Below are 25281 nucleotides of genomic sequence, written 5' to 3'. Positions count from 1 at the left end.
AAACCCACCTCAGAATCAGAATCAGAATCAGAATTCTTTTTATTGCCAAGTATATTTACACATACAGGAAATTGCCTTGGTGTGAGTTGCTCCTCAAGCTTTCCCAGATTAGTCAAAAGGTTCATTGTGATGAAGGTGCTATGGCCAATTTAGTGAAGTAAAAGTAGAAACTAGGCTTTAAAGTGTACTTGAGTAGAACTACAGTTTAAAAAAAATGTATGCAAAGTAATTGTATGTTTACTTGTGTATGTTACTTGTTTTGTTTTACTACCTACCCCTGGCAACAGAGTTGTGATCGTCCACTCTGGAATGGCGTATCACATCTGTTAAGGCAGACTTGGCCTTCATGTCTAGTGATTTGCTTGGAGGACTTTCACAGTGCTTATCAAAGTGCCCGCCTGCTGATTATCTCTCCAGAAGAGCAGAGACCAAAGCTGAGAACACAGAGACCGTTGGATCCAGCTTTTCCACTGGGGCAAGGATGGCAGAGTGCTCCATCAAGAGAAAAACTAAGTTACAAAGTGGCATACGACTGGCTATAGTGCTAATTATGCAACAAGCTACCTCCCAGCATGCTAATCTATTGCTGCCAAAAACCTGGTACTTTTTCTTCCTGTTGTCGGGGAGAATTCAACGTAGTTATTTTTACAGGCCTCATGGGATGTACGTTTTGTTTGAGATATAGCAAATACATAACTGAGCTTATATCATTATACTTGATGATGTGAGTCTTCTGCTTTTTACTATATATATATTCAGTTTAACAAGAATAAGGCGGGTCCTTCCATTCACTTGGATGTGCAAGGATCATCTTCATAGGGAGGCACCAAGAGGGCATTCTGATCCGATGCTTAACTTGTGATACCTGATTGAAAAGTTATGTCCTGCTCTTTCTTGGCCAGAGATATCTTATTCTTTCATCACCCAAAGCTCATGACCATAGGTGAAGGTGGAAAAGATGGGAGCTGGCTGACTAATCGGTATCGAGTACCTTTCTGACGCAACACCTGCCCATCTGTTGCTCAACTCTACCTCACTTGTGAACAGAAACCATAGATACTCAATGTCTTTAACTTTTAAACATTACATTCTGGTGCCAGGCAAGGGTCATGAGGAGCAAAAAATATATATTTTGATGTTTGATCTAAGTTCACTGTATCACTATATCTCATAAAAATATATTTTGTAATGGTTCGATTCCCTCTCTTTTCAGGTGATCCTGATTCTAACGAAGCTGTATGACTTTCATATTGGCAGCGTCACTGAGAGCACTCTTTGGAGGTGAGTACAAAGGAAATTTATATTCATTAAATATTTGTAACTAAGTGCCTTTGAGTGCGTTAATAGTGCTCAGGATGACAAAGAGTATAATAAGCCTTGCACAATGATTTGCTTGATGTTTCTGTTATTGATAGTTTAACATATTTTCGAGTGACTGAGAACAAACCGACAGCCTCCGACCTGGCCCTTGAAACAAATGCTGCCTCTGTTTTTTCCTACACATTCGCTTGTAGCTATAAACCACCAGTGTCATTCCTCACCTGTCTGCAGACACTGTATCCTGCCCTCACTCGTTCCTCTGGTGCCGTGATCAGTAGGTTCTGGTGTCATACATGGTCAGACAGGGCACGTAGAATGGAGAAGGCTATTTTCCATGCTCTTCTTCTGGTGTATTATCTGATATACCTCGCTTCCTTACCCCTCCTGGGAACAAATTAAACACACAAAAAACACACACACACACACACACACACACACACACACACACACACACACACACACACACACACACACACACACACACACACACACACCTATGAAGCAAAAACCTTGTAAAGAATAAAAAAACACAAGCAAAAAGATGGAAAACACATCCATACTGAGTTGAAACTGCATGTAACCCATTTTAAAATCTGAATAGACAGTTTAACACACATACACGTATTCCTATGTGAGACTTTCAGGAAGATCCCACACACAGGACAGCACTTTACTGAGCTATTCGACCAGTTTTCCCAGTGAGACCATGGACTATGGTGGCAACAAGTTCCTTCAGGTAATTGACCATGCTCCAAAATATACCCCCAACGCGATCATCCAGTCATAATTTAGCAACTGTAACTAAGGAAGGTAGGGTCTGTCAGGCTTTGGATTTTTGTCGACATCTTGAAGTGCAATGCATGGGGCATTAGCCATAACTCTGCATTTAAAGAGACTTTTCCAAAAAACAAAACAAAACAAAAAATGCAGGCAAAAGTGGGAGCAATTAATTAAATGTGGATATATTTCTGCTTTAACATCACTGCAATTGTTAGCATGCCCGCTTAACTAGTTTTCAACCTACATTAGTTACCCTAACCCAGCATTGCTTCAAGGCTAAGCACATCATTTACTAACCACACTAGTTTATAGGATTACACATTAAGTTGATAACAAGCCTTTAGAACTGGCACACTATTCTGGAGTCAGCCAGTTCAGTTCATGTCTGAAAGCAGCTTATAAGGTTATGTTAGAATGTGATAACTGCCTGATGATCTGTATTAATACTAGAACTAAACTGATACTGTTTCTTTCCACACTGATTAAATCAGCTGCTAAGGATGCTGTATTTTTAACAGTCAGTTTATGTGGGTTGGCAGCTGTATATATCCCTATGTGGTAATATAGTTAAAACCTTGCAACTTAAGTGGGAGTCTATAGAGTGTCCTCTCATGTTTAATAGAATAGGAAATGAAAGACAATAGAGAGGAGTCCTGCGGACAGGAGCACTTGAGGAAAGCAGTTGTTTACTTCCCAAGGACATCCGACCCCATTTGAGAAAACAGTTACTGGTTCAATCCCCAACAGCTCTATTTGAAAGGGGGGAACGGTAGTGGAGACCAGGGCTTTAAGTTTGTACTCTGGTAATGTTTTCACCACCAGAGGACACGACTTTAAGGTCAGTTCTTGGTTTTATGCATCTCTTTGGTCTGACATTATATCCTGTCTGGGGAAAGCACTCTTTAAACCTTTCTTTTTTTAAATCTTCCCCTAGTCTCTTACTAGTGCTAATGCTACTCTTGTCTTTGACTTTTGCCCTTTTCTTGCTTTAGGATGTAGCACAATATAGTATAATGGCTAATGTGGGACCTGTACTGCAGTTGAAATAGAAAGTCAGACACACCGTCACAACTGTGTGGGTTCAATCTAAATCTCAATAGCAGGTTTTTAGCGCAAACTTGGAGTTTAGGCAGTACCTTATGAGATCAGCTAACACATTTGCCGTGGCCCGCAAGCTGTGGTGTCCACCAGCCTTACTTGAAAAAGAAAAGGTCGGCAGCAAGTCGTTTAATTTTCCTAAAAAAGTAGCCCACACAATCTCAAAACACTAGAGGCAACTGGGCTTGCCAGGGCGAGTGTATTTAACAAGGAGAATGTCAAGGCTTTCTTTGACAATCTGGAGGAGGTGTTAGGCAAACATTCACTGGGACCAAGGGACTATTGGAATATAGAGTAAACTGACTGTGCTGAAATCAGACTGATTGATGGCCGGATGCATGTTTAACAGATATGGTCACCGACATCTGGTGAAAGGGGTTAGCATGTGCAGTCACAGCAATGGGGAAGGGTACCCGCGCACAGATGGACTTCCGTAATAACTTCCAATGGATCATCCAATTGACTGAAGCAAAATATTTAATGGATTTCCTCAATCATTTTGGTGAAAATGCCAAATGTTCAAAAGATAAGCCAGGCGTGCTCTCTCTGGAGCAGCTGCTATCTTTACATTGATGGACTAAATTTGACAAAGAAAAAGTCATAATTATCCTTTCCCATTTATGGCTTGCTGAAAAGACATGTTACCTTTGTGTCAGAATGCTGGAATATGCTTCCAATATATGACATCAGATGACCCCAGAACCACTGCAGCACTTCCAAGTCCTTCCACCAACCCATTCTTACCAGGCCCCAGCAATAACCCAGCCATATGAACAGCCACTAAAGAGAGACTCAGGTCTCTAAATTCTGACAACAGGTCTGAGACCTGGTTTGAGATTTGTTCGAGTGCTTGACAAGTTTCATTTGAAAGTTTGTTTGAAATGATTTGTCAAGTTGTTGTATAACTAATTTCATGGCCAAGTTCTTGATTCCTTTTTTTTCTTTACCTGAATTTAATCTTGAATTTAAATTTGGAAAATAATCTAAATACTTTTAGAAAATAACCCAAAACCCGACAATTGATATGCTCTTGTTCTATTCGCTGCAAAGTGAAGCATTACGTATCCCACCAAGTGTGACAACTTACTTGCTGATGGGGTGAAGTGTGACAAGATTCCTTGCAAAACATTTGCACTTTTCCACTTTGCTTACTCTGCCCAGCTTGAAGTGGTAGTTTGACAGTGATGAGAGGTGCCAAAGCTACTGCTAACCATTTTTGACATTCAGACAGCCACTTTATAATTTGGACCCTGGGGTGAAAAAACCTAGCAGTGTTTTGGTGTTTGAATAAGTGCAAAGAAAATGGAGTGCCCTGATGTCCTGCAGTAAAACAGGGAAGAGCTCCTTTGGCAGCAGACAATATGGATCATTAAATAAGCTGAATACACTTCTTTAATTATTGATGAACAGTTTAGCCTCTGCAATCTATATCTCTAAACTGCCTGCATGCAAGACAGGCATAACAAATAATTTCATACATCGTACCAACGTTTTAATCCTTTAAATTAAATCTTGCCCATCTTGTTTTTCACACTTACCAATGTTTTCCCCACATTTATTTACTTAAACTTTTCATGACCAAAGTGCTGAACAATAAAGTACTTGATAATTGATGTACCATGAGCTCATAACAGGATCTTACAGTGTGTAAAAGTTGAAATCTGTTCACTTTCGTGATCCCTAAAGTCCCTGTTGCATAAATACCCCCAGACATGCGTCCTCTTTCACAACCACCACAGATGGCAGCGAGATGACACACTGTAGCCTGGAGGTGAGGTGAAAAGCATCATAATGCAAACTGAATGGAGCTGGAACAAACCTTTTCAAGAATAAACTTGTGTTTTTCATAACACAATATTTATTTATCAGGAGCCAAGTTGCATTCCCCTCTTAATACTTTATAACTTCTACATTTATAGCTTTGCTCATGTTAAAAGATAGATACAACCTCCTAGGTTTAGGTTTTTGGTACACATAATGGCGAGTAAAAACCAAGACAGGTAGGTGCTGAGAATAATATTTAATGTGAATGAATAGGCTTACAGATGTTTCTGTAGGCACAGAGCACACAGACACGAAGATGATCAAAACACTAAATACTAAAAAGTGCAAAGTCCATGGCACAAGACAGAAGCACATGGTTAGACTGAAGAGAACAGATGAACTGATCAACACTACTGGGAGACTAAATACACGTAGGGGGCAGGGATAATCAGACTTAGGTGAAACACACCAGGGTGGGGGCAAAATCAGTGTAAACTACACAAAGACAGGAAGTGAAATAACAAAGAGACACATTAGGTAAGAAACGTCAAAATAAAACTGGAAATAACAACAGAGCTCAAACTCAATTTAAAAGGTCACTTACACCATGTGTTTTGCCTAATATAGAGCCCAATTCAGTCAAAGACATTTACGTCAAGGAATTTTCTAGTCATATCAACTGCTTATAGTACAAAAGCATCTGCTCTTTGCAGGAGCTCAGAAAGTACAATATATAAGCCGTGATGTGGGTATTATGTAAAAATATTAAAGGAGCTCAAACACTGAGATATTTCTGTTCACGATGGGGTTTAAATACTTGCAATAATACATGTCATCAGTCAACTGGGAATAGTGCTGCCTTCACATACAACTTGGGAGCTCTTGGTTACGATTTGAGAAGTTGTGTACTTGTACATGCTTGGCCCTCAAGTGGTAAATTTGGGAGAACACAGGTACCATAGGCAACTAATTAACTAATTAACAATTGACTTCCATAGCAAACACGTCACATTTCTGCTGATGAATTAGCCAGTGAGTGAAGCATCTGATGCCACTCATCTAATGCAATCACCTAATATGTCAGTGCTCGGCCTGAGCTAACACTGTGCTCCAATAGTGGCAGACTGCACAGGATGGTGAGTCATCCTGGGTAACGCTGCACTGTCACTGGTACTATCACTGTTTGCTCACTGCTACAGACATTTTACAGGACTGGCACCTGACTTCCTCTGTTGTTTGGAATTGTCGATCCCCCACATCAGAATGTGTGACTAGAAGAACAGAGAGAGAAAAAGAGAGAGAGAGAGAGAGAGAGAGAGAGAGAGAGAGAGAGAGAGAGGGAGAGAGAGAGAGATTTGTAATGGAGTGAGTCTGGGGGTGACCTCCAGTCAGATAGTTATTAAAGCCAGTTCAAGCAGTAAGCACAATCATGCCTTAGGTCCCTTTAGGAACAAAATAATGGTAAATGGTTTGTATTTATATAGAGCTTTTCTAGTCTCGATGACCACTTAAAGTGCTTTACAGTACAGTTTGTCATTCACCACTTCACACAGTGCATCTATTAGCGGGTCTTTTTTTTTTCTATGAGGGGCCATATGGGGGTTTAGCATCTTACCCAAAGACTGGGGCAAGATTGGGAAGACTGGGATCGAACTGCCAACCTTCTGGTTGGAGGACGACCGCTCCACCCCTCAGCCACAGCCGCCGCTTGTTACCACAAATTGTGTTTTCAATAAAATATTGGTGCTGTAATCAGATGATTAGGCTTCGGACTCTAAGCTGCCAAACATGATTCTGTAACCAGTTATTTAAGACACAAAAAAGCTAAACGAGTGCAGTTCAGATATTACTGAAAGCAGCAATTATTATAAAATACAGCTTAGTGAGTATCTATGCAAAGCACAGACTGAATATAAAGATAGACAACATGACAGTTCCCCAAAAGTGAAGCCAAAAGTGAAGCCAAAACATCTTGATCCTCGGGAGACCCCCTGGTGGCTGGCTGCAGTATAGAACATGAACCCCACCCACTCCATGTTAGCAGATGGGACATTTAGATTTAGAATATAGTACAAGATGTTGAATATCCCTTGTGCTTGTGAAGGTATTCTGCACAATTTACTGTTACCAACTACCAGTAGATGTTAGCAGGTGTTAGTGGCCACCAGCAGATGTTAGGGACATAACTTCAAGTGTTTGGGCTTTTGAATCAATGATACAGGCCGAACTTGAGGGTACGCTGAGACTAAAGGTAAATCTGACTGGCTACTGGCTGTTTCGCAGTACTATGCAAGTCATGTGGCTCGCTCAGTAGATCAGACATCATTACCTCTATGCCTTTTTAAACTGAACACCTACTGTCGTTCAGCAGACTCAAAAGCTGTCCCATTATAGAACATAGGAAAAGATGGAGAATATCCCTTGTACACTCTACCGCACTAATTGATGCCCACCGCCAGTTGATGTAATTGGATGTAAGTGACCACTCTTATAAGACTGACATCATGATTGCAGCTGAGATTAGCTCAAGATATTTAAGGCTGGTGTATCATCAAGACTTTAATAAAGTGGCTCCACACCACAATTGATACTGTGACGTATCGGGGTCGAATTTATGTCAGTAGCGCAAGATGTTAGCAACCTTGCACAGGATATTTTGGCAAGGGTTTTGTACAGTGAGAGGAAGTTTAGTCATGCTTACTACCTTTATATACTGTCACAGAAAAAAAGTATTTAATTTAAGCTAAGCCAGCAATATCAACAGCATGTCTGACCTGCTCAGCAGTATTTTTTTTTGCACACAAATAAGTGATGATTTGAATCACATAAACCCTGACACTCATCAGAGTTGAATACACCATGCAGTGAAACTCTGTAGGGGAAACATAATGAGGTGAAGTGACTTATCCATGGTGTGAGAACATAGACATCTCTATGGTTGGAGATCAGCATTATTGGCAGCACTCCCAGCTCCGTCACTCACCCACAAAACCTTCACTGAGGGGAGCAGCTGTCCACCCTGGCCTGACTTTCCACTTTCCAATTTACAGGACGTTAAGGAGAATTTGAGATAGGAATGGTAGAAGAAGATGAAGTTGAAGGAAGGTGATTTGATAACGGGGTAAAAAGAGAGAGATAAAAGGCAAACTAGCATACTACCACACATCACTGAGCAGTGCTGAGCAGCCCGACTGTCGGGTCCATGATTTCGTCTCTCTGTTGCTGGCTAATTGAGATCACAGCTCTGATAGGGTTTGACGAAGAGCAGTGAGAGAGAATCTTTATCACTTCACGGGGGAAACGTCCCGACTAGCAGCTCTAACACCAGCTTTTGTTTTTCTCTCAAAGGTCAAACCAGTGGCAACATGTCAAACGATTGCCTAGTCAGTCTGTCAATTTTAATGAACATCATGACCTTAAACAATGAAAGCTGATCAGTCAGTCTGTGCATAATTTCCAAAGGAGCCTTCATATGTGCTTGGTTGAGGGAAAAATAAATGAAGGCAAGCTCTTCATTGTTGACGATAAATCAACTCAGCACAGAAATTCTTCTTCAAAGTTGCTCAGCCTCTCTCATCTGGCCTCTGGAGTATTGTCCCTCTGTGGATGAAAATGTATCAAATATGACAAGCCTTGTACTCATTTGCAGGTATTCAGACGTGGGTAAATTAAAGCCAACAACACAGTCAGGTTGTATATCCCTCACTGTACATTTTTGACGTATCCTAAACAAAACAAGACCAGCTGCTGTTTTCTCTGCCTAATGTGGTGAGTTTATTGAAGTTGTGCTCACAGCAAGTTACTGAATTACTTAGCTGGGCATGTTGGGAATGAGAGGATTTTGATTTATTTTAGTTGCACTGCTATTTGAAGTGGCAAAAGTCCAGTCCATGTCTTTTTATTTTATGTTTCAACAACTATTTAGTTATGAAATTGGTTCAGTGCTCAAATAAACTCAGAATCCTCAAACTGAAGTGAGTGCACTGAGCCCTTAGTTTCACTCGCAGAACATGTGGCGATTAGCACACTGGCAGCCTATAGTCCACTAAGCTGCGACAAGCAGTGTTACTTCCGAATTAAAAGCCAGTTTCAAGACAACAAAACAATCACATCATACCTTTGTTGTAAATCTGTGTTTTCTGTGCTCATTTTTGGGCCTTGTTTTGAACGGAATGATGTTTAAAGGAGTAACAGGCTGAAATGAAATCATTAAACGCTGACGTCGTGGGATATTTTAAATTAAGTCATGCAACTTAACTTGAATACAAATTACCATCTTTACTAAATATGCTTTAGCTGACATTTTGTCTGAGTGTAGCATCTTCAGTAGATTTAACATGCATGCTGTGCCAACGGGTAAGTTGTGTAATTCAAAGCCTGCAACCCAAGGGCGGATCCAGGGGTGGGGCCAGGGGGCACTAGCCCTTGCTAAGTGGCCCTGTCCTGTCAGTAGCCTTCAAAACCTAGCTATTTACTAACATAACTAACATTAAATGTGACAATTTATTTTAGCTTTTTTTTTTTTTTAAAGGAACCATTTTCAATTTTACTTACACTGAAAGAATGACTTAAATAAGCACCTTACTGAATCAGGAGTTGTAAATGGATGTTGGATGTTGTCCCCTCTGTGTCAATTATGATAGCCCTATGGCCACCACTGCTGCACCCACATCTATAGGACCCATTGTAGATAAACTCAACTAGTAATCCCATATTTGAGACCTTATACCAGCATAAACTAAATATTTTTAGCCCTGCTAGTGGTGGGGCACTACCATGGGAGTATCAGTGTGTAGATTCTTCCACCACTTGCTAAAGCAAAGTGCCAACAAAATCACACTCCCCTCAATTGTACCTCAACTAATCATCAAACAGTAGCATGCTAACATGCTAAACTAAGGTGCTGAGCTTGGTATTAAACATTACACCTAGTTATCATGTTAAATCATCATTCTAAACAAAAGGCACAGACCAAGCACATATTTTTCTCCAAGCCCACATGAGCAAGATATGCTATATGAATGGCAGCAGTACAAACAGCAGGGATGTCAGGTGAGCTGTTCAGGTGCAGCAGACCTCTGTTAGTTGAAGTGCACCACTGCATAGCAAAGGGTGCATTTGCAGTAAGAGGAGCTGGTTATGTGACCAATGTTGCCAGACTGAGGAGTTTTCAGCCCAGCTGAAATTCATGGGAGGGTTACGTAAAAAAGGTTCAGGGCAGCTTCTGAAAGTCTGGGCTACTTTTTATATCACGTGGATGGTTTTTCCTCTGTGAAAAGTTTAGCTATAATTAAATGAATCAGCCTCTTCTTGGATTAGTAGCCGTGAGATGGACAGGGAGAGTTCAACAAGCTCTGCATGCAGTGACTGATATAAAAGACAAAACCAAATGACATTTAAGTTTATCACAACTTGGTAATAGGGTTTGAGGCTGTGACCGGGTCACTTTGTATCAGTCAAATCTGACAACGCTGCATGTTGGACAAGTAGTGGACTTGAATGTGTCTTGTAGGCTGGCTCACAGCTGCTTCATAAACAGTGTCACTGTCCAAATACTTAATACAACTGACAGTTATTATTGTAGATTTGTAATAGATGTGATTTTAAGAGCTTTACAGCCTATACTGCCTCACTGTCTCTGTCCGCAGAGGAAATACTGTACCTCTCAGTTTAACTAATATTATCTTTTCTCTGGTGTCTGAGATCAGTCAATATGAATGCAAATGAACAACTTTGCCCCAGTGGACCTCTAAATGATAACACCGTACCACCAGTAAACACACTGTAAATGTCTGTCTTTTTCATTTGATCCTGCAGGGAACTTTGCTGTAGTCCAAGTCAGTTCTCTGCTCTGTCATTTAGGCACATTTTAACACAAGAGGATCAGCATTTGAGTCTAATTGTTTTGATTTAATTGGTCTCATTCACGCCTTCGGCAAATTACCACTGATCTGATAAAAAAAAAAAATAGCATTCTCCTCACTCTTTTTGTCCCTTATTAACATGCTGATTGCAGTTGTAATGATGTTTGGTAGGAAGAAATGTTCATAATGAGGATAACTGCCTGAAATTAGTGTCACAGAAAATGACAGTGATTATGAAGTATTAGGCAACAGTCAGACAAGTGGTGGGAAGATTTTTGTGCTGCACTGACTTTTGTTAAAGGTGATCTTCACCAATTTTACACACAATAGTCAGTTTAGGCTACTAGGAGAGAACATCACATTCTGTGTAAAACAAAAAGTCACTCTTGAGGAGGCAATCAATTCTATAACACAAAATATTTTACAAAAATTGTTGGTCTGTTTTCACATTTCTTCTTTTTTTCCTCTAAAAATTATAATCACAATCATTTTTGAACATCTCTAAACATATCTGGATGTTCAATTAATGATTGCTCGATAGTTTTTTTGAGAAAAAGGGGAAAATAGTAAAATATTATTTTTTAACAATCAAATCTGATCTGACTGACAAAATCAGTGTAAGTGTAAGATAAGTGTACATGTAATCAATACTGATGCGAACTCTGGGTAACATGGGAAAAAGGGATATATTTACAGGTAAATCAGAGGAAGAACTTCAACACATAACATATATTGAAATCAATGATTTCTTTGAGAACAATTACATAGAATCCATTATTGTATTTATTACCATATAACACAGATAAGTTTAGTTTTTGATAATAATTAAACTCTGTTAAAAGACAATTTCTAAAGGGGAAAAATAACAACAGTGGATCTGCAGCAGCACCTCTATTTTGGGAGGGCCATCATAGCTTGAGAGGATTCCCTTGCCTAGATACAGGGGACCATCACAAAGAGAGAGTGAGAGGAAGAGGAGATGGCTCACCTGGGGGTGACCCCATCCCGGAGTGACATCCTCTCAAATTGCATCATTTTGCTGAGCATGCTCACAGGCTATGTGATATTTCACAGGTCAGTGCCTATAATAAGGGGCCGGCTCTCTCAGAGAGACCCACCTGATGTCTGTGACCTTTTCCAATTGGACTTGGGTATATTCCTCAAAACGTCATCGACCTGGTCTCACCAGAACTTTTTAAAAGCACGTCTGTGGCAGCACTGGGGGGGAGGACATGACCGATACAGCTGCTGGCTCTCCTCAAACACTGCGTATGGGGGAAAATATTGAAAAGTGAGATTAATATTAACCTTAAGTAAAAACAGCTATGTCTACCATATCTGTACGTATCAACTAGACTTTTTTGGCCAATTTGCCAAGTCATCTGATTTCAGCAAATACTTTGAATAAAATGTGAATTACAACGATAGAACGAGAAGGAGGAAGATATCCAGATAGAGACAAAAAATATTTAAGATAACAACATTACACTGATATTAATATTGTTATTAGACAATTAACACAGGGTCACAGGAATTAAAGTGGGATTTTGATTTGCATGTAATTGGGCCCTTAAACTATTGAATAAAACTTTGGTACTTTCAGATTTGAATTCAGATTAGTGCCCCCTGTGACTGTTATACTATAATAAATGGTAAATGGTCTGTATTTATATTGCGCTTTTCTAGTCTTGATGACCACTCAAAGCGCTTTACTGTACAGTTTATATTCATAAAAGGCTCCATTACTCTTATACTTTTTAATTATTTCAAAAGTACATTCCTCTTCTGTATAGATTGGAGTGGATACATTCAAGTAAGGTTCAAGGGATACTTTTAATTTATACTGTCTAGTGCATTCCATAGTTTACATATGTTACTTTATACACATTACTAGTCAGAGTCATACCCACCTACAAAGACACCTCTACACTGATGGAAGCACAGTTTTTCTTAATCAGCTGGACTGTGATGGGACCTTAAGCTAAATGCACTTTTCTAGTCGTATCCACCACTCAAAGTGTTCAACACAACAGTACAGGTTACAGACACATTCAATGCTTCTAATGGCAGGGCCTTTTCTATCAAACTCACATTCACACACTGCCAGGGGCAATTTGGGGTTCAGTATCGTGGACACTTCAAGGACACTTCCCGAAGCAGGCTGGGATCAAACCACCGACCTCCCGGTTAATAGAAGACCCGCTCTCCCTCAACATCAATTCCTGCCTTGACACTGACACTGGGGCTCCAACGTCATCAATTAACGTCGGCATTTGGGGGTAAATCATGTGTTTCAAAAAATCGGCATGAACTTCACTTCCTGTACGTCGAGTTGTGTTATCATCCAATTACAATGCTGCTCTCAGTCAGTGCTTTGCATGTTAGCATCCAATACATGCACCTCACAAGGATCACAAACCATCCGCCCAAAGCCATTAACACACAGAAATTGTCAGAAAAGAACTCGGTCGACTGGGTAAGTCATTAGCAGCTGTCAACCTGGATCAACACAAAGCCAATGCATTTGCAGGTATGACTGTGCATATCGTATATTTTGTGGTAATATAATAAAAATGACAGCACTGAATTATAGGCAGCCTGAAATAACACACCATATATATATCACATGCAAACTAATTTCACATGAATTACTGCCACCTTTTTGTTTTCCCTTTGTGCCTTTACCTTCGAGTTAACACATAAATCAAGCTCACGGTTATTAAAGAGGTCATTTAGTCTGGTCCCTTTCTCACGATATTTAAATTCGTACCTTTTTAATTACACACTCTTGGGCTTTTCTCTCATATCCTGAATTACAGTACATACTCATTTTCTTCCTGTCATAACAGCAATTGGTCGATTTCATCATGAAGCTTTTAGTCTGGAGGCAAACTGGAATTTCATGAAAATGCGATTCAAGGGCTTCTCCCCTGCTTCACCCCGATTAACACAAACTATTCTTAATGTTTAAGAATAAACTAAACGTGTTGCCCATCCACATCACTTGTATTACTCTTACTTTAAATCTAAACAAAAACCTGTCTCCTTAATGGATTCAGAAGCAAACAGAGGAGTATGAGCACACCCAGTGAATGTAAGTCAAAATGTCCTATGTTTGTCGACAGCAGTGGGTAGCCTGAGAGCTCTGACTCCACGGCTTATCTGAAATGACACAAATATTTCCACGGAGGACAGCATTCTGACATCAGTCCCCTGCAGCGTCGTGCTGGACTGTGGTGGCTGGTGATGTGGCTGGTGGCACGGGCGCCATCGCTAGGTACATGTTTTGTTTTTTGCCCATTCCAGCTGCCCGCTGCCTGCACAAGTCAACGCTGAGGCCACAGGCTCAGATCTGTTGCGATTATGGATGGGCGGCTGCCAACGCTGAGAGACGCTGCCAGGACTGTGAATGTGTGAACAGCAGCAGGAGTGGGTTGCAGCACAGGAAGAAAGTTTAGCAAAGGTTGTAAAGGAAAGTTTATTATTAATTTCCCCCCTCCTTCCCCTTACTTAGCTCAGTAAAACTTCACATTCACATGTCTGAGTTATAGGTTCCACATGATTGGCTCCGGAGCTGCTTATCAGGGAGAAGAAAGGTACCAGATAAAGGCACCGCAGAGTCGTGAAGGATAGCTCCCACTCACCCTCCACGAGAGCGGTCGCCCTCCTTCTCTTTGGAAATGGCAGCAAAAGGTGTATTTACCCTTGTGCTCAGCAACAGGAGGCGCCCTGGCAAATGAGCACGCGATCAAACAAAAGACATTTAGAGTGTGCTCAGACTTCTTACACTCCTGCCTGGCTTTTATCACTCCTCCTTTACCAAGTCTCCACCAGGGACACAGCTGGTGTTCGACTAAACACTTGCATTTGCGAGGCGTTCATCCCCGTTAAGCAGTGCTGACAGAAAAGGGGAGAATGATTTAAAACGTGGATTCTGCACAGTGCATGATGAGCATAAATCCAAAGGAGTTATGGCAGATATAAATCAAAAGTTTGTTTGTAACCTTCATATATATTGAAACAGTCAAAACAAGCATTCAAAGAGGTCCCTGTAGTCACTGAGGAACGGATTAAAAAGGGAACTTTTTATTTTTCACTGTGCGCCTCAGCACTTACAACTATTTTATAAAGAGAGCCTTTTATTTTTAGGGCAATTTAGTGAGTTAAGAGACATTAACCTATCTCCAAATACCATGGGATGAATACGTTCAAGGAAATGATGTGTGAAAGCACAGCTGACCCCCTGTCTGAGCTCTACACCTCTAACAATCTCCCTGTAGATCTGCACTGACGGAAAGTGGGACAATGGTTGAGCTTCAGCTCAGGGGAAATGTAAACTTTACTGATGGCGGTGGTTGCAATTGCAGTAATAATTGTTTTTTCGGAGGATGGAGGAACAAATCTGACAAAATACAGTGAAGGATTATTATGAGACACGAGATAATCAAGTAGATGGCATTTATTTTTCTAAATTAAAATAGGGAAACAGTGTGTTTAATGTAATTTTCTTCTACAACATCCAATAATTGATATATTCTTTATTTTCCCTATAGAACATCAAAGCATGCACTGTTCCCGTGTGCCTACATAATAATGAGATAAGTGTGTCCATGTATCTTGATACACAGACACCAGGGCTGCGTCCACTTAGGCACGACTCTTCATATCACCGAGACGCAGTAGTTTACCACTCGTCTCTGTAGAGAGCAGTAAAGTGAGATTTCACTGCGGGATCATTTCCCTTAAACACAGACGAGTCACACAGGAGTTTGTCTTTATTATCGTTTACTGTTGGCTTGCTGGCTAAAATTCTTACTTAACAGTAAAAGGTGAATACACTGAGTCTTTACAACATAGAGCAGACGGATTATTTACGGTATTAAAATGTTTAAATGTTATTTTGATTAAATAAGTTAGGTCAAACTATGCAGAGGGATGTAACAGCTCATAATTAGTGCATTTACAGAACCAACTAACTGTACAGTCGTCTCAATTTGTCCATTTATGTTCCATTTGACACAGACATTTAATTTATCTTATCAACTCATCTAATGATGGTAGAGGAGACAAATCTATTTTTAATTCAACTGGTTAAAAAAAAGTTAGGATGTTTGGATTTTTTAAAACTGCAATTAAATTGAAATTATTTCATTAACACTTTGATTTGTTTGTGTAATCAGTGAAATATTTCATTGCCATTCGCGTCTGCCGATTTTAGAGTTTCATACATTAACAAGTGAGCCACTATTTCATGTTACAGTTTTGTACACACTGTAAGCAGCTAGTGAACCACTCAAACTGTTAAGATTATTGATGTGGTTTTCCTACTTTTTATTGGAAGAGTAAACATACTTTTAATCTACCACCTTTCCCAAGTGTCTTCAAAAGCGAGTGCCCCCACCTCCCCGTTCCCTTGTTAAGCGTGGACTTCCAGTTCTTCCTGACCTCGGCACGTCACTTATTATCACTAACAACACTCTGGAGACCTTGTTGGAGCACGGAGTCGAACCTACAGCCCCTGTGGTGGGCTGCCACTCTTCACAAAGACAGTCTGTAATAATCTAACCATAGAATGTGCTGTTTTTCAGGCCTTGTCATGGCATGAATAATGAATGGAAGCCATTTCTGGGTGTTCTCTGCCCGCCAGACTTGTGCAGTTAAAAGAAGCACATGGGGCTTTCTCCCTCCGAAGCCAGCACTCTGGCTTAGATATGAATCACATACTGTAGAGTAGCATCTGTGATGGGCTGGAAGGGAAGCTGCTTGTTGGATTACCTAAGACTGGACAGAGCAGAAGAGAAAAAAAAAAAGGTTTGGTGAGATGACTAAATCATGAGATGATACAGGTCAGGTCAGCAGTCGACATTTGTGGTGGATGTGAAAAGTGCATTCATCCTTTGTAACCTAAAAAAGTCTTTCTAGACCTCATGAAAAAGTTATCGTGTCTGGGAGGATTTTTTTTTAAAGATTTATTCTATATTTAAAGATTAATTCTGGAAGAAAAGCGTTCAAGACTGTAGCGAGCAGGGACAGGCGTGAAGCAAAGATATTTGCTGTCAAGGTTGAATGGAGAACACGGGCTGTGAGTGGGATACACAGCACATGTTGTCACTGAGAGCGATCTTTGAATGTCAGCACTTCTGTCCCACTCTGGCTGTTCCTTTAAGGTATTTCCTCAACACTGCATTTGTCAGACACGGTGCAATGATGCAGTCAGGGCTATATTTGGTAAGGCCTGATGGCAACATGGGCTACTGTGAGGATTTTTTTTTCACAATTTTTATATCACCTCCTGCTCTGCTCTTTCTGTTTTGCTTGTGGTTTACAAGGATCACACCCCAGCACATGGTTGTTATGTGAAATCTACTGTTCTGCGCTGCAGGAGCGCCTCTGACTCTCGGGGCTTTTTATCAGCGGCAGCGTGGATTCCACTGCAGTTGGCAAACACATTTCCTGCTCTCTGTTTCCTTCACACATGGGTTGCTTTTATATTTCCCGTTCACTGTATGCCGCTAACACAGACACAAACATTAACACACGCACGCAGACGGATATGCACATGAACACATTTTTTCTAAATCGGCTGTAAGAAAGAAAGACTTTACAGTGCTCAGTCTTTCGAGGGTTCCATTATTTTTTCCATGCTTCACCGTACCCTGCTCTCGTGTGTGTGTTGCAGCGGCCACTCCGTGCGCTCCCGCAGAAACACCTACACCGATACACTATCTTCCAATCTCAGTGTGGCAATTCTCCAAAGTCATTTTCAATTATGCTTCAGTGGATTCTGCATTAGAGGAGAGATTTGCAGCAGTTGCCTCAGGTGAAAACATGGAAAGATGCAAGTGTGTGTGTGTGTTTGTGTGCGTGCGCTTGTGTGCCACCTTTCAGTATGTCGTTAGGTGTGTACACTTCAGTTGGGCTGCAAGTTTTCACAAGAGTGCAGCTGAGGGTTGGGTGTATATTCCGCGGATAAACTTCATGGCAGCTTGTGCATTATGACTCCCCTTGCTGAGATATATTGTACTTGCTGATGGTAGCTGTGATTATTAAATACTGCAGGATGTCTGCTGCCTCTGCTCCCGACGCTCAGATCGCATGTAATATCACCATTTTTATTCACCAGGCACACAGCAAATATCAGAATGGCTTTTCATTGTCCTGAAGCTTTTTTTCATTTCTGTCTCTTGACTCAAAACAATTCCATTAGCTGATGAAATCTGATATGCAGCCCTGCATTATGTGCTGTGTTTGGCAAGTGAGACAGTGATATCTGAGACTCCTCTGTCTACACTTTTGTGTTTTTAATGAATTCATTTTGAAGATCACATCAGCCGGCTGGACATTGTTACCATATATGTAAATAAATATGAGTTTATAAAACTCGAATGATTCAGCCACTAGTGGGAAGCATTGTCCAAATTGAATAAATCTGGCCCGTGACTTTTTGTCCACAATTGTAGTGGTAACCATTCCCAAATAGATACTTGCTCCTTTTCAGTATTAGTTTGGATGCAATGAAGCATTTTCAGGCTTGAGTTTTGTCCTCTGTGTAATTTAACCTGTAGGTTTTTTTGCTGGGCTAACACACCAGCACAGGCAGCTGGTGTTGAGACAGCCGGGGCTCAGCCACATGTGAGAAGCATCACGGTCTCAAGCTGTTCAAACCGCTGGCACAGGGTGTGTATGTGTGGCACAAGAGAGGATGGGAGACGTCTCTGAATGCCGACAATGTGGTGGTTTAGGAGTTTAGTTTCAGCTTAGATTTGAAAACGAGTGCGTCTTTCCAGATTTCCATATCTCTTCAGATATGTGGTTTTTCATGAATGTGACTTGGAATTCAAATTCAGTCTCAATTCGTTGTTCTCTGTCCAATACATTTTATGTGATGCTGCTTTTTCCCTTTTAAAGTGTAACACATAAATAATACTACTATGTCACCAAAGTGACAATTAAACAACTGAATAATAACTGAACACCTAAGACATCAATATCTCCCCAAGTTTAACCCCCTGAGCCTTTTGAATGTTTCTGCTCCTGGTGATTTCATCTATCTAATAAAACATACAAAAGCTATCAGAATCATTTGAAAAATGCTACAGATGAAAAAAATATATACATCTATATATATACATATATACTACTCATTACGAGTAGATGTCAATCTATTGCACATTAGTAGTGGTAAATAAATATAAAATTATGTTTTGTGGTTTTGTGCGCCCACTCCCCCTTTCACTGTTTGTCATTTTAGAGTGTAGTCTTGATAAACACTCAAAACACACAACAGCTATGTCATAAATTCTACCTGTATGATGCTGGTAATATAATTATTTTTTTACATTATTATCAGCAGTAGTAGTAGTAAAAGTAGTGGTAGTAGTGGTATTGAGGTCTCAGTTTTAATATACACCAGCTTGTACTACTGTTGTATATGGTCCCCATTACATTTTTCTTTATTTTGCTCCTGTTTTTTATGTGCGTAAGTGGGTTGGGACATTAGAAACACCTCTAAATATAATGTATTCTATTAATTATGACCTCACTGCTCAAACATACTCTATAACTGACAAATCACATATATGATGGTGATAAAACAGTGTCAGCATCAAAGGAGACTTAGTGGCAGAACAGATGTGCTGAAACGTTTAAGTTAACCTTGAAGTGGCCATTAAGTGTATAAAGAAATACAGCACATTTTGATATAGTACATTTTAATGAAAATTTCAATATAAACTCTAAGAAATCAAGAGGAAAGGCTTATCTGACAAATTAAGGAACTCCTCAACTTACAAATTTGTCAGCAATGGAAAAAAACAAAGTAGCTATATACTGTATGTAAAAAATCACCATTGTTTCACTTTGTGTGCTACCAAACCTAATTGGAATTAATATGTAATTGATGTTGTCTTCAGAATGTTGTCATATGTGGATAGACAACACTGAACAACAGTATCATGACTGGCTTTGCTTTCTCTCTATCCCTCTTACGGCTTTAAGGTTTTTTTTTACTAATATGAAATATGAAAAATTATTGGACAAAGAAGCTTGGAATGGATCCAATGTGCCCGAGTGAACTCCACTTGCTTCAACAGTAAACCATGTGTTTATGACTGAATGCTGTCAATAGTCCCGGTTTAGTGTAATGGATTAAAGCACGTCATAATCCATTGGCTGAATAAAGCAGCACAGGGGCTGCAGGAAACTAATTGCTGAGACCAAGCCATGCAGAGGCTCTGTGCCCGCTTTCTACTGCTCAGCCTCACAGAGAGGCTGGAACCTTCCTCTTCATGCTTCACCCGAAATAGCAGGGACACACTCCGGAGAGGTCACCAGTCGCTGCAGGGCCATCACGCAGACAAATGCATTACAATCTAGACTGCGGGCAGTTCTGACCCAGTGAACAGGGATCCTCGCTAAGTCCACATGTCTAGACGAAGAACTAGGCAACATTCAGTTCGGTTAGCCTATGAATTTAGAAACATCTAGGTGAAGTATAAGCAGAGTTTCTGTGCTCATCTGAGACTCAGTTATTACCATTGCACTCACAGCATTTAAGCTCTACAAGCAGCCGCCTGTGATTTGCCCCTGTCTTCTTGGTGGAGGCTGGTTTTTTTTGCAGCATGTTAAGATGACTACTAGAGGCTGGAAGGAACAAAAAAAAAATCAGTTTTCATCTAGAAATGTGATTCTCAAGGTTATCAACAGTAATGCAGTGCTCTGAGAAATAGAAATAAAATATGTGACTCATTGCTGACATGGAAATGCAAATTGTCCATGTATTCTGTATTTTTATTAGATAACAAATCAAAATGAGATGACTTGGTTATTGTATTATAAGGCAGAGATTTATGTTGCTTATTCTGTTTTATGTGAAAAAATATTTGCTATACTGTACATTTATATAAATATATACATTGATATTTGCTTTCAGTGTCAGCGCTCCTGTCACGGCTCGTCAATCAATCAGTGTGAGCATAAAGGTCACAAGTCCTGGCTCTGCAGGACGGCTGATTAAAATCTGCAGTTTAGTCTACATGTTTAATCAAAGCATACAGGGTCTGCACAGCTGAACGCGTCGCACCAGAATCTCCCCTAGGTGTTTTTTAAGATCATTCCTAATGACTGTGAAGGCCTTTGAAATATGTTTCACATCACCAGGATTCCTGTCAAACAATTCACCAGTTGTGGCGTGACACATGTATGTTTGTCATGTTTCTCAGTATTTTCCTCTAATTCTTTGCCCTCACTAAACTTGCATTTGCTATGTTTTCATGTGAGGTAGATGGTTATGTAACCGAGATGCTTTTTTATCACAGACAAATAAACGTCATGTGACCCACGAATGAACTACTCCGTTCTTACTGAGAAGGTTTCAAACCAGCTGAGTTTCATGGCTTTGGTGTGGGAGGACGACGGAACATCAGGAGAAAGCCCACACAAAGAGAACACCTAAACTCTTTAACCCAGGATCGTCTTGTTCTTTCAACTCTGCACTGCTTGCACATAACTATATATTACTGAATGAGTTCAAAGCAATGTAGTGTGGAGGGAGACTTTCAATGCTCAGCAAACCCTTCGCTGGGTAAATGAAGGTTAATGGGAACATTTTCAGTATGCCCAAATGTGGTCTCTCCTACTTTGTCATCAGATTCTCTGACATTTGTTCTGGCGACAGTTCTCTTTAGTTCTTTTCTTGGTCACCCAAAGTTCCCTGGATTGTATTTAGAGAGCAGGCTCGGGTCGAGGACCTGTGGCTGGAGCAGAATTGGCTTTGTCATTGCCCTAGAGTATGTCCCTGGAGCAAAAGACTGCGACAATTCAGACGATTGCAGTTGAAATGTCTGCGACGCATTCGGGCGTCAGTACCTCTGACCCCTCAGCACTGCATTGAACGCTTTCGGTTCACCGGTGTTCAGAGTGTTTTTTAAGCACGTCAGTCAGCGAGCGCTCAGTCTGGAGGCTTGATTTTGCCGCAGGGTTCCCTGCTCAGAAACCTTTCCCTCGCTGTCTCTCTCACTCTCCGAGCGTCCCTGTGTCTCGGTGCGACTCTCTTTCTGACGACAGACAATTGAGCTGTTGCCGCTTCAGTTCGACTCCAACAACCACCTGATGATGCTCTCATCTCCAGAGCCGCGATGAATATTGATTGGATTTTGTTGTGTCTCTTTGACAGTAGTCTGTATGGTACGCATGATCATGCATTCACAAACAGCTTTTGCTCAGCAGCGAGCAAGCCAACGTCAGTTCTACAGTCAGAAGCGTTAGATCGGTAACCTTTTGTTTTCCTGGAACAATATTGCTTCATTTCTCTGTAATTCCTGTATATGGTTCCGGGCGATGGGCTTTGTTTGTGTAAGCTTGACACACGAAGATGATTTGGTTGGAGTTTTCATCCCTTCCGTCTTTGAAGTGCGTGGCTTTTTCCTTCCTCCCTCCCCAGAGCATGGTCAACAGTGTTGTACACCAATGGTGAATTGTTCTGTCTTACTGGCAGCCATCTGGCAAAACTTCACAAACATCCCCTAATGCAATTTCGGTCTGCCTGTTTTCCCCCCCAATCATTTTATGCTCCCACATTGCAATGCACTGCACAGCACTCCCTCGCTGGCTCTCCATGAGAAAAGAAAAAGGAAACCTCATCTCCACACGTCTGTGTTAAACAAAATGGATTTGTTTTATTGGAAGAGGAAGTAACATTTTTGAAACGTCACACAAATGTTAATGTTAAGTCAGAGTAAAGAAGCAGCCTTTGCATGTTCTGCAATAGATTAAGTTCTTTAAACACTCCTAGAACACAGTGAGCCAAGTCCATGGTCACAGACGTACTGAGAGACTGATGCAACTCCCTGAGTCGAATCTGCCTTAATCTCTTTTGCCTACAGTCATACAAATATTTCCACCTGCTATCTTTCAACACGAGCCCGAAATAGCCAGTAATTCTACAAGTAAGCTCACAGACTGCTTGTCTCAACAGAAATGGAAACAGGTTGCTTTTTTGCAAATACACTTACTGGTGTTGGGCTTCAAACTGAAAATTGAAGCAGTATTTTCTTCCCTCCTACCCTCTTCACTTCTCCGCACATAGCGACAAGTCAAAATGAGAGGTAAACAAACGTCACATTGACCTTTGTTGCAATGACATACTGAAGAGGGGGCTCATTTCTCTGCAGACATTCCTGAAAATGTGGTTATATAACTATTACCCCAAAATTATAGTTCTGCCTTATAACCTTAGTTCCATGGATGCAGGTGGAGCTCTCAAGCTGGCATGTCCATCAGAGTAAGGCCATTCAACCAAACAGGGGATTGGTCCTTTATAATGACTACACTTTCATTACTTCTCACATTCAGGGATCCATTTCCAACCCTTTAATTGGTGATCATCTATTAGCCTCACTGTTTGTTGCAACCAACACAAATGGCAGTGACCCTCTGTTCTACAGAACTGACGTAAGGCACAGTTGGGTTGCAGACTAATTGCATAATGTTAAATAGGACGTTGTGCAAGCATCAGGAAATGTAACTCTATATGTCTGGTTTCAGTGTAACTAGTGAATATGTAGACATTGTGCTTTTAGAGAATGCTTCCTCGTGCCACAATGTGGTGGAACGTTACATTTACAGTTCTGTACGTGAGAACCAATTTGTAGTATTTCCATTTTATACCACCTCAAAATACCCTTACTCCACTACATTTAAGAAGAAATCTTGTAATTTATTATAAGCCAACACATTTATCTGACAGATACTTGTACAGATTTAGATATTGAATTAGGAAAAAGTATAATGATTTTATAAAATATTAAACATGGTTAAATATTAAACCAGTTATTTTCAGCAATTTTGGCTTGGTACATTAATAGGTACTAAACATTAGGTAGCTGGTGCTCCTGTCAAACTTCGATGTCTGTGCGCTGTCAGCAGTTCGAAAAAAAGATTTTTACTCTGTCCTGGAAAAGCACAATTCTGAACCCTTCCCTGAGATTTCTGTTATTTTGTGACCTCTTCTTAATTTGTGAGCTCGACATATTGATCAAGAAAAAACACACTAAACCACCTAACTGTTAAAAATGGTCAAACATAGATAGCAGGGGACATTGCTGTTAAACTGAGCTAGAGAATGTTAACTTGTCCAAATCAGGATAACTTCAGTTTGTTTGCCCCCGTAGGAAACAATCAAAAGTTGTCTTGTCTTATTCTTTGCTGTATGCATTTTCAATAGGACACTAGAGATTTTTGTTTTTCAAGTCACTGTAGCTGACAGCAATGTGATGTCTCAACATGCCGGTGATGTTTTCTATGCACTGTCCCTTTTCTTTTTTTGCACATAGATGCTAAATAAAAAGGGGTCCACTATAGATCCTGTAGAACACCACAACAATGAGATGTGCAAGAGGGGGCTACTCATTCCAAAATAGTTTTTTTCGGACAGCTAATTCATCATAAATGATTTTAGAAGGAATTGCAAGCAGGAAGTCCAGTATCTAACATACACACAGCTGCGTTTTCTATCTCTTTGCTTTGAAATATATTTAAGTGTGCCTATTCTATAATGTCCATTTCCCATGGAAAAACCAGTCCAAAAAATCTGATGTGTCATTCTGTCATCTCGCCTTATAAATGTTTGTCATTTTAATTTTCTTATTGACATCTTCTTGTGTAGGGTCAGAGTGTGTTTGAGGGGGCCCGGATTTAATGTTGGTCCACATCCAAGAGCTGACAGCTCCCTGCTGTATGTGCAAAATATCACCACTTGTCATTTCAGAAATCTAAGCATATGCATTACAGTGATTGGATAGGTACACCTGGCAGAAGTGTTTGCCAATGTCATGCCAGAAACAACATATGTTACGTGTTATTAATAAAATCTCATCTCTGGAGGCTCCAGTGTCTCACTGAGACCAACAGTATAGATTAACGCCCCTGCTCCACATCAGGATCATACTCCCCTCATCTTTAATATGCTGCGGATATACTGCTTTCTGTCCGACTCATTATTGTGCTTTTTAATCAGAGCAACTACTGTGTTTCTCTGAGGCGTGCAGGAATGAATTTGAATGGGAAAAATCTCTGCAATTCCTCTGAATCACTGTTCCCAAGGAACAAGGGCACACCGCGAGGTCTGACTAAAAAAGAGGAAAGAATGGATATCATCTTCACTTTCCTCATAACACCATGAAGTATGTGGAAAATCCAAATTGGAGTCATGCCACAGTCGTGCATGGGTGCTTCTGTCCCCACAGAGAGAAATATTTGAAAACCCAGGGCACAAGAATGCGGCTCTGACAGAAAAAAGACAGGAAAAACCAGCAGAGGCCTGTAAATGCTGTAATATTCTACTTGAAGGCGGATTTGGTAGTTACTAGTGATGATGGATTCATGTGGAGTTTCTGGGGACTGGGCTGGCTAACAGGCTCATTCCCACTGCTAAATTATTAAAGCCCAAGGGTTCAGG

The 25281-nt window shown here is 40.5% G+C and overlaps 1 protein-coding gene across 2 annotated transcripts in view; it reads left to right on the top strand.

Moving 5' to 3' along the window:
• sorcs3 (sortilin related VPS10 domain containing receptor 3) overlaps nt 1-25281 on the top strand; it is a 206760-nt gene that overhangs the window by 83876 nt on the left and 97603 nt on the right. For both annotated transcript variants that reach the window (XM_035146310.2, XM_035146300.2), the window contains exon 2: nt 1214-1281. In XM_035146310.2, the coding sequence (XP_035002201.1) occupies nt 1214-1281 (68 nt within the window). The remainder of the gene's footprint in view (nt 1-1213; nt 1282-25281) is intronic.

This window comes from Hippoglossus stenolepis, chromosome 2, assembly GCF_022539355.2.
Source record: "Hippoglossus stenolepis isolate QCI-W04-F060 chromosome 2, HSTE1.2, whole genome shotgun sequence".
In the NCBI taxonomy this organism is placed as follows: domain Eukaryota; kingdom Metazoa; phylum Chordata; class Actinopteri; order Pleuronectiformes; family Pleuronectidae; genus Hippoglossus; species Hippoglossus stenolepis.
This window is presented reverse-complemented; position numbering and strand designations above follow the sequence as displayed.